At 39.1% G+C, this 15,602-nt stretch overlaps 1 protein-coding gene across 3 annotated transcripts in view; it reads right to left on the reverse strand.

The window, feature by feature from the left end:
- LOC115222881 (zinc finger-containing ubiquitin peptidase 1-like) overlaps positions 1–15,602 on the reverse strand; it is a 32,959-nt gene that overhangs the window by 660 nt on the left and 16,697 nt on the right. For 2 of the 3 annotated variants that reach the window (XM_036512046.1, XM_029793261.2), the window contains exons 2-8: positions 13,463–14,794; positions 12,746–12,819; positions 9,866–10,034; positions 7,845–8,042; positions 5,961–6,132; positions 5,302–5,435; positions 2,844–3,064 (exon numbers count right to left, since the gene is read on the reverse strand). In XM_036512046.1, coding sequence (XP_036367939.1) covers positions 2,844–3,064; positions 5,302–5,435; positions 5,961–6,132; positions 7,845–8,042; positions 9,866–10,034; positions 12,746–12,819; positions 13,463–14,273 — 1,779 coding nt within the window. In that variant the 5' untranslated portion in view covers positions 14,274–14,794. Of the gene's footprint in view, positions 1–2,843; positions 3,065–3,702; positions 4,357–5,261; positions 5,436–5,960; positions 6,133–7,844; positions 8,043–9,865; positions 10,035–12,745; positions 12,820–13,462; positions 14,795–15,602 lie in introns of those variants that run through there. The other variant, XM_036512048.1, reaches the window with a different exon arrangement.

A 15,602-nucleotide genomic window follows, 5' to 3' on the forward strand; every position in this document is an offset into this window, starting at 1 on the left:
AAGGTGAACGTAAGAAATGAAGGTGAGCGTAAGAAATGAAAACTTAACAAAAGAAACTTAAATTCAGAGTGTATATACCTAAGTGTGTGTGTGTGTATATATATATATATATATATATATACACACACACATATATATACACACACACACGTATATATACACACACACATGTATACATATACACACACACATATATACATATACACACACATATATACATATACACACACATATATACATATACACACATATATACATACACACACATATATACATATACACACACATATATACATATACACACATATATATATATACACACACATATATATACACACACATATATATACACACACATATATATACACACACACATATATATACACACACATATATATACACACACATATATATACACACACACACATATATACATATACACACACATATATATATACACACACACATATATACATATACACACACATATATACATATACACACACATATATATATACACACACATATTATATACACACACACATATATATATACACACACATATATATATATATTAATTGAATAAAATTAAAACAGTCTGGTTTTAACGTTTTTTATTACGGTATTTTAACAAAATCAGCGCTTTCCATACATAGTGTACCCATCGGATTTCAAATGTGTTTTACTGACAGTTGAGTCCTTGACAACTTTAGTACCTCTTAGAAGGTATTCTAAAAATTCAGTTGGTTGGAGCATTCCAAGAGGTACCAAAGTTGTCAAGGACTCAACTGTCAGTTAAACACATTTGAAATCCGATGGGAACACTATGTATGTTTGAAAGCGCTGGTTTTGTTAAAATGCCATAATAAAAAACGTTAAAACCAGACTATGTTTTAACTTTATTCAACTGATATATTATTCTATACACATTCACCCAAATTCGGAACAATACATACATATATATATATATATATATATATATATATTATATATATATATATATATACACACACTTGTATGCAGATAATTACTTAAATTCTGTACACATAAAACGCACACACGCAAATGATTATCTCCCTTGCAATACCAAGAACCACTATGGGGAGCGCGTGTTTGAATACAATTAACTAGCTTTGCTCTGAAGCAAATTTGGCCATTGCGGTTTTAACTTCTGAAATTACTTCAGAACAAAGCTAAGGATCTTTTCGGTTTGAACGGCAGTTTTTTTAAATAATTTCCATGTAACTAAACACTTTTAAACTTCGTATACTGGTAGAATGTGTTTATAAAACATCTTTTTCTCTTGGCTTTATTGAGAAAATTCTATGGTTTGTAAGATATTTGTTGTTTTTTTCTTCAATTTCTGCAATTTCAACCAGTCAATGACGTCTCTTGAGGTGAAAGCATTCTGTGCCGTATGAATATGTCCCTCGTTTAAGAAACAGATTGGGTTTATTTACATTTCTGAAGAAAAAAAAGATACCCTTCCCCCCACCCCTAACCCTAAAACAGATTGAAATGCAATAGATCGATACTAGGGTCATAATTATGGGTGACAATTTTATATGAAAAAACTGCTGTTATAGAAAAAACTGCTGTTCAAACCGAAAAGATCCCAAAGCTAAACCATTTTCATCTTTTAACGTAGAGTTTCTATGGCTGACAATCTTCTCAAATGAGGGTGAGAGAGAGACACAGAGCTAATGAGACAAGTCTTTGGAAAAATTTAAGCTTTGAATGAAGCAAGAATATTTAAATATTATCAAGGAAAGCGGGACTCTGAGGAATGTATCACACAGGTCCATTAGTATGTGCATATGCCCTAATGTTATGTGAACCTGCTCCTTCCAGCCAACCACTTGGGGTTAAATATATTTCTTTACTACCCATAAGGGGAAAAACATAGAGGGGACAGACAAAGGGATTAAGTCGATTACATCGATCCCAGTGCGAAACTGGTACTTTATTTATCGACCCCGAAGGGAAGAAAGGCAAAGTCGACCTCGGCGGAATTTGAACTCAAAACGTAGCAACAGACGAAATACAGCTACGCATTTCGCCCGGCGTGCTAACGTTTCTGCCAGCTCGCCCCGCCTTATTGGGGTTAAACAGGCTTTATAATTCAAGGTTAAGCTTGAGAGAGCAGGGGACTAGCAGAGTAAAGTGTCAGTTGACAAAATTCAATGGGAAGACAGCTGCAACACTCTGGTCACTGCATGTGCCACCATGAACTGGAAACAGCTCAATGAGTCCTGTGGAACCCACTTCATGGTGATGAAAGATGAGGAAATCATTGTCAACTTGATTGCAGACACAGGCTTGGGATGTATCCAGGACATTGAGGCAATGATGATGGATTGAGAAGTGTGGTGTTTGGACTTTGTTGCTGTGGCCTGGGTTGGGAGTTGACCATAATCATCATCATTATCGTTTAGCGTCCGCTTTCCATGCTAGCATGGGTTGGACGGTTCAACTGGGGTCTGAGAAGCCAGAAGGCTGCACCAGGCCCAGTCTGATCTGGCATTGTTTCTACGGCTGGATGCCCTTCCTAATGCCAACCACTCCGTGAGTGTAGTGGCTGCTTTTACGTGCCACCGGCACAGGTGCCAGACGAGGCTGGCAAATGGCCACGATAGGATGGTGCTTTTTACATGCCACCGGCACAAGGCCAGTCGGGGCGGTGCTGGCAACGGCCACGTTCGGATGGTTTTCTTACATACCACCGGCACTGGTATCACAGCTGCAGGGAAACCATTCCTGTAATGTGTGCATACGTGCAAATACACACACACACACAGATTTATACCCACATTCACAAAACAAGAACAAATAAATCTACTAACGTGCCATTCTTGGTCACTGAGGGTTCCAATGACTGCGACAATCTGGTATTGGTCTTTAGTCATGTTGCTTAAGTATTTGCGTAGGGGCTGCATCAAGGCTGGCGTCGTCTGGGCTTTGAGTTTCTTCATGTGGGACTTACTACTGGCCGGGTCCAATATCAATAATGTAATGGCACCTGTCTGTCGAGAAGTCTCAACCCCTATCACTGTCTGACTATGACCTGGAGATAGAGATCAAGGAGAATTACCTTCAGAAAATAGAAAACAATGAACAAAAAAAGTGGGGTAGTGACAGTGGTTTGCAACCACATGGTTTTCAGTTTAGTTCCACTGTAAGGCCCCTTAGGCAAGTACCTTGCCCTCTGGTGGTAGACTGAAAGAAGCCCACCATCATGTATGTATGTGTGTAGTCTTATTTGTTTCAGTCATTTGACTGCAGCCACATTGGAGCACTGCCTTTAATGCTGGATACATATCATCATCATCGTTTAGCGTCCGCTTTCCATGCTAGCATGGTTGGACGGTTCGACCGGGGTTCTGGGAAGCCAGAAGGCTGCACCAGGCCCAGTCTAATCTGGCAATGTTTCTACAGCTGGATGCCCTTCCTAACGCCAACCACTCCGTGAGTGTAGTGGGTGCTTTTTACGTGCCACCTGCACAGGTACCAGGCGAGGCTGGCATATATTTCTGTATATGTATGTGTGTGTATGAGTGCGTGGATGCGTGTGTATGTGCGTGTGTGTGCGTGAATACGTGTGTGTGTGTGTGTGTGTGTGTGCATGCGTATTTTATTTATGTTGTGTTTGTCTCCTACCAACTGCTTGACAGCCCATGTTGGTTTGTTTATGTCTCTGCAGCTTAGCACTCCAGCACTAGGAGATTGAGGGAATAGGGACCAGACTTAAAACAAGTACTGGGGTCAGTTTGTGTGACTAAGCCCATCAAGTCCTTAACGAGTAGGAAATTTCTAAAAAATTTAAAAAATAAAAAGACAAAAGAGATATAATATTAGAAAACATGCATAGAATTCCAAAACCCTACAACACCCCAAGACAATTATGACGTCCATCACACATCCAACAGATGCAGCCTGAATCCATCAATGTGGCTGAGTGGTTAAGGTATTTGGCTACCACTCAAAATGTCATGGGTTCAATTCAAACATTCAAACATGACTTACAAACATGGAGCATACTTTTAAAAATTCTTTTAGTTGCCTATGTAGTTGTGAGCAAAGATACTGCTGATCCTTAACGTAGGGTTACATCTAAGATGTAGCAGCAGGAAGGGCTTCTTTCAGTTTCTCTCTACCAAATCCACTCACAAGGCTATGGTTGGCTGGGAGCAATAATAAAAAAAAAATGTTTTAAACTTGTGCCATTCAGTAGGACTGAACCCAAAACCACATGGTTGGCATGCAAACTTCTTACCACACAGCCATGCCAACCTGCATTCTGCTTATGCTAATCAGTCTCACAACAAACCCCTTACATCCAAGGCTGTGGAGTCAGAGTTGGAAACAATTAAGGAGTAACTAGAGTCGGAAAAACTATGCCAACCCCGACTCCCACTCACAACATCTTTCTTCTTTAATACAAACCAGTTATAAGATATAGGCTGACTCAAAGTACAAGTGTATGCCTAAGCTTTATGAGATATGTAGACCACAATCACTTAATTATATAAAGAGGAGTCAGAGTCACGAGGTGCCAATAGTAGAGGAGTCAGAGCTGAAGTTTTGTGTTTCGACTCCACAACCCCGCTTACATCTTCCTCCTTCCCTCCCTTTCCAATCAGTCTCACGTGCCTGTCATTGCACTAACCTCTATGCATCTGCTTAGAAATACTGTTTAATGCTCAGACATACAGACTGAATGGATCGACGTGTACGGATTCGTTTCCAGTGATGAGAAAGGCACCCAATCCTTCACCACACAACTTAACTTCTCTGTGGCTGGTCCAGAGGTAAGGAGATCCAGGATGACTAGGGTCAGGGACAAGTTGCCACATCCATGGTATGTAGTGAGGTGCCTTCACAGCCGGCCCCCTTGCTTTTGTCCTCATGTAGCTAATTAAAGTGCAAAACACAAAACTTGCTGCTGGATGTTGGACAGACAGAGAGGGTGTGTGACCAAGGTAGCTGCCAGATGCAAGAACAGATGCCGTTCTGGATCTGACGAAGGAAGGAAGACAAGGCAGGGCTTAGTCGATATACTAGTTAGCCTATAGCTGGGCCCCTAACAGTTGCTACTATTTTGGGTCAGAGTAGACCTGGGCACAATAGCAGTTAAAAGGGGGTTTCACATTCCTCAAAACCCTGAAACTTCTGGTCTAATTGGATGCAGCTTCAAGTCATACCCAGGACATACCTAAACATATGGACATACATGCTTGCCACTTAAACGGATGGACAATAAGGTGGAGTTGATGTCGGTTGTGAAGGTGACACACGGCTTACCTTGATACTGTAAGTAGAGAGGGGAGCGAAACTCGTGGTAATCCTTCCTTTTGAAGAAATCTCGAATCCATTGGAACATTCTAGGGTGTGTCTCTGGCTGTCCAGTTGGAGAATGGATATCTATCAAACGGCACCTGTCCATGGGAAAACCAGAAATGGTTCAAATATACATTATGTCTGTATGCATATGTGTGTGTGTGTCTGTACACATGTGCATGTGAGTGTGTGTATATCTGTGTATTTGTGTCTGCATGTATGTACATACACTAGTGTGTGTGCATTGTGTGCATGCATTCGTGTGTATCTGTGTGTGCATTCAAGTGCACGTTCTGGCACGTGTGCGAGTGTGTGTATTCCTCTGTGTGTGTGTGTGTGTGTGTATATGTATGTATGTGTTCCTGTGTGTGTGTGTATGTGTTCCTGTGTGTGTGTGTTCCTGTGTGTGATTGTCCCCAATTGACAATTGATATTGGTTTGTTTACATCCCTGCAGCATAGCAGTTTGGCAAAAGAGTGCGAAAGAATAGGCACCAGACACCAAAGATAAGCACCGTTTTTGATTCGTTCAAGCAAATATGCCAAGGTGGTGCTCCAGCAGGGCCACTGTCCAATTCCAGTGACCGGAACAAGATAAAAAAACGTAGAAGCCATTTAACTTACTTGAACTTCAATGAAGACAGCATAGCAACAATTTCTGTGGCTCCAATCCATTTCCTTGTGTCCACCAGTTTATTGCCCAATTGTTCAGCCCCTTGCTGGTCAAACCCATGCTGCCAAGCCCTTTCAATCAGCTGTTGCAACCGTTTTATCGATGCCACCAGACCATTCTTTGCTGCAAATGTCAGAAATAGTCATGAGGTTGTAATAAATGAAGCAACCGATATAAAAAAAGAACTGCAGTCGATTCGTTTTTGACTAAAAAGAATTCTTCAAGGTGGTGCCATAGCATGGCAGCAGTCTGATGACTGAAACAAGCAAAAAATATAGAGTTATATAAATATATAAATGTCTGGATGATGTGTGTATATGTGTGGATATATTGTATTAAATATGAAAATATATGAATAACAGACAAAAATTGCCCAGCTGCAGTCATGGGAAAGCAAGCTTGAAGAAATTTGTTACACTGTTGCAACAACAGCAACAATAATAATAATGAATCTTTCTACAAAAGGCACAAGGCCAGCAATTTTGGAGGAGACAGCTACATCGACCCCAGTGCTTGAGTGATACGTATTTTATTGACACCAAAAGGATAAAATGCAAAGTGGACCTTAGTGGAATTTGAACTCAGAACGTAGAGCAAGAAGAAATGCTGCTAAGTATTTTGTCTGGTGTGCTAATGCTCCTGCCAACTCACTGCCTTCATAATAATAATAATTATATTTCTTTATTGCCCACAAGGGGCTAAACATAGTTGGGATGAACAAAGACAGACAAAGGGATTAAGTCGATTACATCGACCTCAGTGTGTAACTGGTACTTTATTTATTGACCCCAAAAGGATGAAAGGCAAAGTCGACCTTGGTGGAATTTGAACTCAGAACGTAGCGGGCAGACGAAATACGGCTATGCATTTCGCCCGGCGTGCTAATGTTTCTAATAATGATGATGATAATAATAATAATAATGGTTTCAAATTTTGCCACAAGAGCAGCCATTTTGGGGAAGGGGTTAAGTCAATTACATCGACCCCAGTGCTCGACTGGTACTCATTTTATCGACTCCAAAACGATAAAAGGTAAAGTTAACTTCAGAGGAATTTGAACTCAGAATGTGAAGATGAGTGAAAAACTGCTAAGCATTTCATCCAGCATGCTAACAATTATGCCAGCTCACCGCCATAATAACAATACTAATAATGGTTTCAAATTTTGTCACAAGGGCAGCCATTTGCTGGGGAGGGAATGAATCAATTACATTGACCCCAGTGTTCAACTGGTTCTTATTTTATCAACCCCAAAAGGATGAAAGGCAAAGTCAACCTCAATGGAATTTGAATGAAGCGACGGGCGAAATACCTATTTCTTTACTACCCACAAGAGGCTAAACACAGAGAGGACAAACAAGGACAGACAAACAGATTAAGTCGATTATATCGACCTCAGTGCGTAACTGGTACTTATTTAATCGACCCTGAAAGGATGAAATGCAAAGTCAACCTTGGTGGAATTTGAACTCAGAATGTAACAGCAGATGAAATAGCGCTAAGCATTTCGCCCGGCGTGCTAACGATTCTGCCAGTTCGCCGCCTTAAAAATAATAATAGTTTGAAACTTTGGCATAGGGCCATCAGTTTTTGAAGTCTTGGGGAAGTTAATTACATTGAGCCCAGTACTTGACTGGTATTATTTCACCGACCCCATCAGGATGAAAGGCAAATTCAACCGTCATGGAATTTGAACTCAGAACATAAAGACGGATGAAATGCTGCTAAGCATTTTGTCCAGAGTGTTACCAATTTTACCAGCTCACCCCCATAACAATAACAACAATTGTAACAATATCAATAAGAATAAATTAGTATAAAAACAAGGTAGGTACATTTGTAGTCATCGGAGAGCAAGTTCTCATAAACGGGCTCTTTGACCAGGCTGGAAAGCATCATCTGCAGATTTCGGTATCCGCATCCCCATCCAGTATCTCCAAACGAACCTCCATAATGGTCGACATCTGAGCATAACCAAACATCTTTGTTTTTGCTGTGTTGCTTGTAATATTCCCGTAATGCTACGATGATCCCTACAAAAAAAGAATAACAATAAAGTAAAACATTTTGCTTTCGTATTTGGTTTACAAGAGTTTTGATGTGAACTTGTGGGTGGAAACGGATTTTGTATCACAGGGATTTATATAAATGTTAACACTAAAAGACAAATCTGATGCTGACCTGGAGTAGCGAAAGCTTGTCATTGAAGAGGTCGCAAACAGCAAAGAAGTGAAAGTGAAACAGTGTGTGTGTTTATTATTGGCATAATGACCCTGCCAAGGAACAACAAAATCTAAATCATTATTACATCATATTTCCTTTTAATATTGAACACATCTAAGTACTGTGCCACTGTTTTTATCAAATCTGTTTGCATAACACTTTGCCTGCCAAATCCGTTTTGGCCATATTTTCTTTTGCAATAGCAATTCGAATTTTGTTACAAATTATGTATTTAAAAATTTTTTATAACCACGTGTAATCTTCTAGTTTGATATATAAACTACATTGATTAACAGCATGGGTATAACTGCTGCAGGAGTCAGAAGTTATACCCAAGTAATTACACACACACAATTCATATACTTCTTTACATTTGCTGTTTGTATTTTACTGACATACAGCAAAACCTTAGATATACACACATTAACCCACACATTCCTCATAACTCTTTGCAAACATTCCCCCACTTCCACATTTCACTAACATATATTACACAATTTGAGAAAGACAGACAGACAGACAGACAGAGTCAGAGAGAGAGAGAGAAAAACCCTTTGATTATATCCAAAATCCTTTGGTCGTTGATATACTCAGAGCTCCGCTGAGTACATACTACAGGAGTGGCAGGTAACTCCTGTTATCTAGAGTAACAGGATAACAGGAGTTATCTACCACTTCTAATGAAGATCTCACAACAGATTACAGTCAAGTACAACGATACAGTACTGGACGTCTTATCCAGCTTCCAGAAATCCGGAATTCCCGAACATTGGGTAACAGTGTGCAACATACTGTACTCCGTATTGAGTAAAGAGACCCTGTTTTTGAAGTTGGTTAATTTAGTAGATTAAAAAGACTAAAACATACTCTGTTTTAGAATCGTATTAATTTGTACCTGTAACTGTTAAGTAAAATCATATTTTTTTCTTCATTTAAATTTCATCCTATAAACATTATCCTGTATACATGGAACAGTTTGATAGATTCTACGAATTTTAAGTGGATTAATGAATATCAAACAAATCCATCTTTAGAAATGTATGAATTGGAATCTGTGAAATGCAATTTAGTTCTTTACTTTTCACAGTTTATTTTATATTTTAATTATGTATTTAAACATTTCTACTGTATTGGAGTCTATTCAGGCTATAAGCTCAGTGAGACTCTTTTGTATTAGACATCATATTATGCCAGCGCTGCCTGACTGGCGTCCGTGTCGGTGACATGTAAAGAGCACCAACCGATCATAGTTGTTTGCCAGCCTCCTCTGGCTCCTGTGCTGGTGGCACATAAAAAGCACCCAACTACACTCACAGAGTGGTTGGCGTTAGGAAGGGCATCCAGCCGTAGAAACACTGCCAGATCAGACTGGAGCCTGGTGCAACCTCCTGGCTTCCCAGACCCTGGTTGAACCGTCCAACCCGTGCTAGCATAGAAAACGGACGTAAAACGATGATGATGATGATTTAGACTGTCTCCAGAAAACCAGAAAATCTAGAAATCTGGGACATTTCTGGTTCCAAGCTTGCCAATATAATTGATCCAGTACTGTATAATATAGACAACAACAATCAACATGTGAGCAAAAGGGAAAACGGTAAATCTGTGGTCTTTTTGTTTTGTTTTTTTTTACCTTTAGTGCAAGAAACTCCATCATCAATGCCTGTCAACTGAGACTCGGACATCTGTGATGTATACATGTGATATTCGTAGCTACTGATCTGCCCTCTCTGTACAGCCTGGCTGAGGTTCGAATGGAACTGCTTCTTGTAATTACCTCTCTCTGTCATACCATACATGTCCTTCAAAGAAACCAATATTCACAGATTAAACATGGAGACCACCCAACTTGGGAGTTTACTGACTGTGCATTTATGTGTGTATGTATACATGCACATGTATCTGTGTGTATATGTAAGTATGAATGTATACATACATACGTGTGTATATGTGTGCAGGCCTCGTGTGTATAGTGTTGTAGTTGTTCAACACATTGGTACATGCTATGTGGAGGTGCAATGGCCTAGTGGTTAGGGCAGTGGACTTGTGGTCATAGGATCACAGTTTTGATTCCCAGACTGAGCATTGTGAGCGTTTATTGAACGAAAACACCAAAATATCCACGAGGCTCCGGCGGGGTGGGGGGAATCCCTGCTGTGCTCTTTCACAACTTTCTCTCGCTCTTTCTTCCTGTTTCTGTTGTACCTGTATTTCAAAGGGCCAGCCTTGTCACACTCTGTGTCATGCTGAATCTCCCTGAGAACTACGTTAAGTGTACAAGTGTCTGTGGAGTGCTTGGCCACTTACACGTTAATTTCACGAGCAGGCTGTTCCATTGATTGGATCAACTGGAACCCTCATTGTCGTAACCGACGGAGTGGCATAGTAGTAGGTATATGCTATAAAATAATATCTGATGTAGAACAAAATATAGTGTGTGTGTGTATACATACATACACACAAGAACACACATATATATATAGATACACACATACACTTCTACATATATTCATGTACATTTACACATATATGCATGCTTCATCTTAGAATTATATTATGAGAAGCTGCTCTGAAAGTACATAAATATGAATAAATAAATTTATATTGTAAATTTCAAATGCTATGTATGTGTCATTTAAAATAAAACATCTACGTACAAACATTTGTTTACTGTGAACATGCAAATGTGCTTCATGAAGATACAACTTGGGATTATAACCCCATCTATATGCTTGATGGTCACACACACACATACAAATACATGCATAGATAAGTAGACCTGTGTGTGTGTGTGTGCATGCATGAATGTATGAAATTCTTGATTTGTGTATGCAACTGTATTGAGGTGTGTTTTTTATGCCAAAAAAAAAAAAATGGAGGATCTCAACCATTTGATAAAGAGAAACATTGTTAAAATAAAAACCAGATTAAAATATGAGCACTAAAGTAGGTAGAATTGACTGAAACTATTGTGGCGGGTGCCCCAGCATGGCCACAGCCCAATGATTGAAACCAGTAAAAGAATAAACAAATAAAACTGTAGATGAATAATTATCTCGCCTTATCTCAGCACTAATCTAGAGCATTCTAAGTAAATATCTTTCTAATTAAATCATAGATTTGTGAAAAATATTTACTGAATATCTTGGTGATTCAACAATGTGTTGGTTTAGCATTTAGATTTTTTGTTCTTTTCCTCCCCAGTTTTTTTTAATCAAAAACCAATCACTGTATTGAAATAAATCACTGTCCTAGTTTGTTATCTGTTCTTGAGTGTATTTAGAAATTCTGACATTGTGTGTTGTAACCACTGAAATGAGCAGTGGCATAATTTTATTATATAAACCAGTGGTTCTCAGTTGGGGGTCCATATAAGATTTTGGGAGAACCACAGAAACAAAATAGTAAATTGGGAATCTCCAGCAGTACCTTAAGGGTCCGTGGAAAAATTTTGCTTTAGACAGGATTAGGTTTCTTTCTCTTCAACATGTTTCTGGCCACAAAAACATGTTCTCTCAGAGAGTGTTACGGCAAACCTACATTAGTGAATATTTGAGAAATGAGAGATAAAGTAAGAATTTTGAAAGGAGCATCTATGAAAGTAATTTTTAAACTCTGAATGGCTATAGGAGGTCCACTGGAATAAAACAGGAATCAAAGGGGCCCTCCTCACCGTGGTGGGGATGCTGGCAATGATTAGTGTCAGAGCTATGCCGTCAGGAACTTTGGTTCCTGGTAGGGCCACCCAAGGCAGATTGGTCTGACACCAAGTGGTATTAGGCCACAACCCAGCAGACGGGGCTCTGGGGAAAATCCTCGGAGTGTCTGTTTCGGCAACCGGTGGCTCCTCAGTCGTTCTGTCCCTGTGTCTGCGGACAATCTGCGGCAAACAGGATGCCTCTACATGCGGGATTGTTGGGGACTGCTTGTGAAATCCACATATTCCCACGAAACTTCTTCCAACTTCTTCAAGATGCCTCGAGGGTGGTAGAAGCCGACTCAACCCACCCAGGGTGAATGTCACCACAAGTACAAGTAAGTAGTATGTGACTACACAGACACCTAAAATAATTATTGTTATTGAGAGCATGGTACACTCTGCTAAGTCACTCTTGATTTCAAATGATGGTTGCAGTAATTCCTACATAAATCTCAATATATCTTCTGCGTCTTCCTTTCTTCCCAGTTTATGCACACACTGATTTAATACAGTCATTATGAAGAATCTTGTCTCATTCACTGACCATTTTCTGAGCATATTTCTAAGAATATATATTTGAAAATAATCAAGAATCTGGATAAATTCATTAAGAATTATGTCACAAAGAAGGGCCTCTTTTACTTAACAAATGTGAATGAGGTGATAATTGCTTTAAATAACATAGTTCTGCTACTACATCAGTTGAAGTACAATGGCACCAGAGCAGTTGTACTGCAGCAAAAATATCAAGAATTTTCAATGGGAAGCATAGAATGGTCAACACAAAAAAATACAACAACAATAATAACATACCTGCAATTTCCGAAATTCAATTTCTTCATCAAATTCTTTCTGAAGCATCTCTGCAATCAATCTGTCATTCTGCTCTGTTTTTGGAAAAAAAAGATTGGCATCATATACATACATAAAGAGAAACATGTCCATACAGATACACACTATTCCATATTGCTTATCTAAAAAAATAATGCATATATATTGAAGTGATCTCTCTCTTTTCCTCTACAGCAAAACACCTATCTCTATCCCTTTATTATATGCTAACCTCTCACCTGGCACAAAGACACTTCCTGTAGTATCACACCTTCTTTCGTCTTGCAAATTATTTGGCAACCCCACTGGTGTTGGTGCCATGTAAAAAACACCAGTGAGCTGGTGCCACGGACACAGCACCCAGTCCATTTTGTAAAGTGGTTGGCATTAGGAAGGCATCCAGCTGTAGAAACCAAGCCAGGACAGACAAATGGAGCCTGGTGCAGACATGCCAACCAAATTCTGTGGCTAGTAATAATTGTTGCATAGTTCCATCCCAACGAAAGGCAGCTTGGGAGGACAAGAGGTTTACCAAATAGATATTTCTAATATACAGTTTTGAATTTATTTAGTATTTTTTTGCAGGGCTTAATCAAAGGGAGAAGAAGCTACTCAGGGTCTCTAAAACTAGCATACACTAGTTGAAGGTTGTGATATTTAATTGAATCAGAGAGAAAAGATACCAAAAATATCCCTTACCATCTTTGGTTAAAGCAAAATGTCCAAACTCTGAATCAATACAAACAAGTTTGTTGTCTTTGTCAGCCACTTTTGTAGCAATTGCCTCTGAAATATCGGTTCCAATCGGTTTTACTGGAGAATCAAAATGGTCTCGATTGATATGTACTTGAAGTTCTGGAACAGAATTTAGCTGCCGTTTGCAGAGAAAGCAAGTTGTGAAATTGTCGTCTTGCCGTTTTTCTTCTGAACGAGAATCGAAATGATCTTTATTGATGTGGATTTGAAGTTCTTCAGCTGAATTTTTGGGAGTATTACAGATGAAACACACGAACCATTCTGAAATGTTTGTGTCGACTGGTTTGTCACTATCTCGGTTGTCTAAAGATGAAGATTGCATTAAGAGTTTTGGTTGGCAGTTGTTAGCTCTGAGAGATGTATTGGCGTTCTCCTGAGTGTTGCATACAGAATTATCATTGGCCAAATTGTTGTCGGTGAAATGGAGGGTTATATTAGGGTCCTTGCCAAACTGGGAATTATTATCAAGCATGGCTATAGAGAGCCCCTTTTTTGTGCATATTAACTGAGTCTGTTTGAGTTTTTTGGTCTTGCATCTGGCACCATTGTTTCTGTGTGCGCCAAGTAACGTATTGTAGTAGCTGCTTTCATTCTGGATATCAATGTCCATCGGCCTGACCACCTTGCTTTTTGAGGAATTGGACAGTTCATTGCTGTTGATCTCAGAGCTTTGAGGCAGTTCCTCAGATCTGGCCAAATCCAATAGGTCAGCCTTGCCGCCTTTCTCTGCAGCAGTCTCTTTCTTGCCTGCCATATTTCTAGACTTAAGACTGTCAGTGCATACCAGCAATACCAAAGACTATGTAAGTGAATACTAATGAGACTGATGACTGTATCTGTGGATACTAACAATAGCAGTGAACATTAATGACACCATCGACTGTGTTAGTGAATACTAATGGCAACATTGACTGCATCAATGAATGCTAAGGACACTAAGGACTGTGTTTATGAATCCCAGCAGCTCCAATGTGTTTATAAGACACATAACAATGACACAAGGGAGAAAGAAGTGGCAGGGATATCAAATTGTATGGGACCATACAGATATTCCCAAAAATAAAGACTTTAGAGGAAGGAAGGAATGGCAGAAAGACAAAAAAATTGTAAAACAATTCAAAAAATAGTCTTCAAAAAGATTTTGGTGTTATCTTGGAATTTGCTTCTTTTCTGCAGATACTGTTTTAACAAATGTAAAATAGACTTTGTAGTTTATATCATAGTATCTGCTATCTGCTGTATACAATAGACATGGTGTTTCAACAGCTATGAGATCTGTAAAAGATAAACAAGAAAAAGAAAAAAGCAATGTACTATTTTATTACTTGTGTGTTTGTGTGTAAATATCAGTGAGAGAACATGGAAATGATTAAAAGGAAGATAAATGGACAGGGCAAACAACTCGTCAGCTATGGAGTACAGAATCAATGTAGTTTCAGTGGACTTAACCCATAATACCACTCCTTTGGCATGTTTCACTAATTTTAAACATAACTGAAGTAGCATACATTGCAGTAAAATGCCTGAAGACATAAAACACGCCAGACACAACCAGATTGGGGGAAAAAAACCTTACAAATTAAACAGATGCACAATAATACAGTTCAATATAAAGAAACACAATTTTTCAACTTGACATGGAAACAAACAAAGTAAATACACTGTCATTGTTTTCAAGTCCACTTTTCTATGCTTGCATGAATCAGTGAAAACTTGTTGAAGCAGGGTTTCTATGACCAAAGGCACTTGCTCCCAGCAATCCTCACCAGATTCCAAGCAAGGTGATGGTCTCTAGCTCTTCAAGCAATGACTGTTTCAGTGGCTGCATTTATTTTTATAAAAATTGCAAATGAATGACACAGCTTGTATGAAAGGGGAGTCTGGTTTAAAATCATCATGCGGATGTCAAAATGAAGGAAGAAACACACACACACACATACCAGTAGTCTAAAAGCTTCCATCTACTAAATTAACTGTGTGTGTGTGAGAGAGAGAGAGCAAATGCATGCAAAATGGAGGTTCATGGATTTGATCCAAGCTTAAGCAGATTGACATAACATGGCAAACACATGACTTATACATC

This window comes from Octopus sinensis, linkage group LG21 (genome assembly GCF_006345805.1).
Source record: "Octopus sinensis linkage group LG21, ASM634580v1, whole genome shotgun sequence".
Taxonomy (NCBI): Eukaryota; Metazoa; Mollusca; class Cephalopoda; order Octopoda; family Octopodidae; genus Octopus; species Octopus sinensis.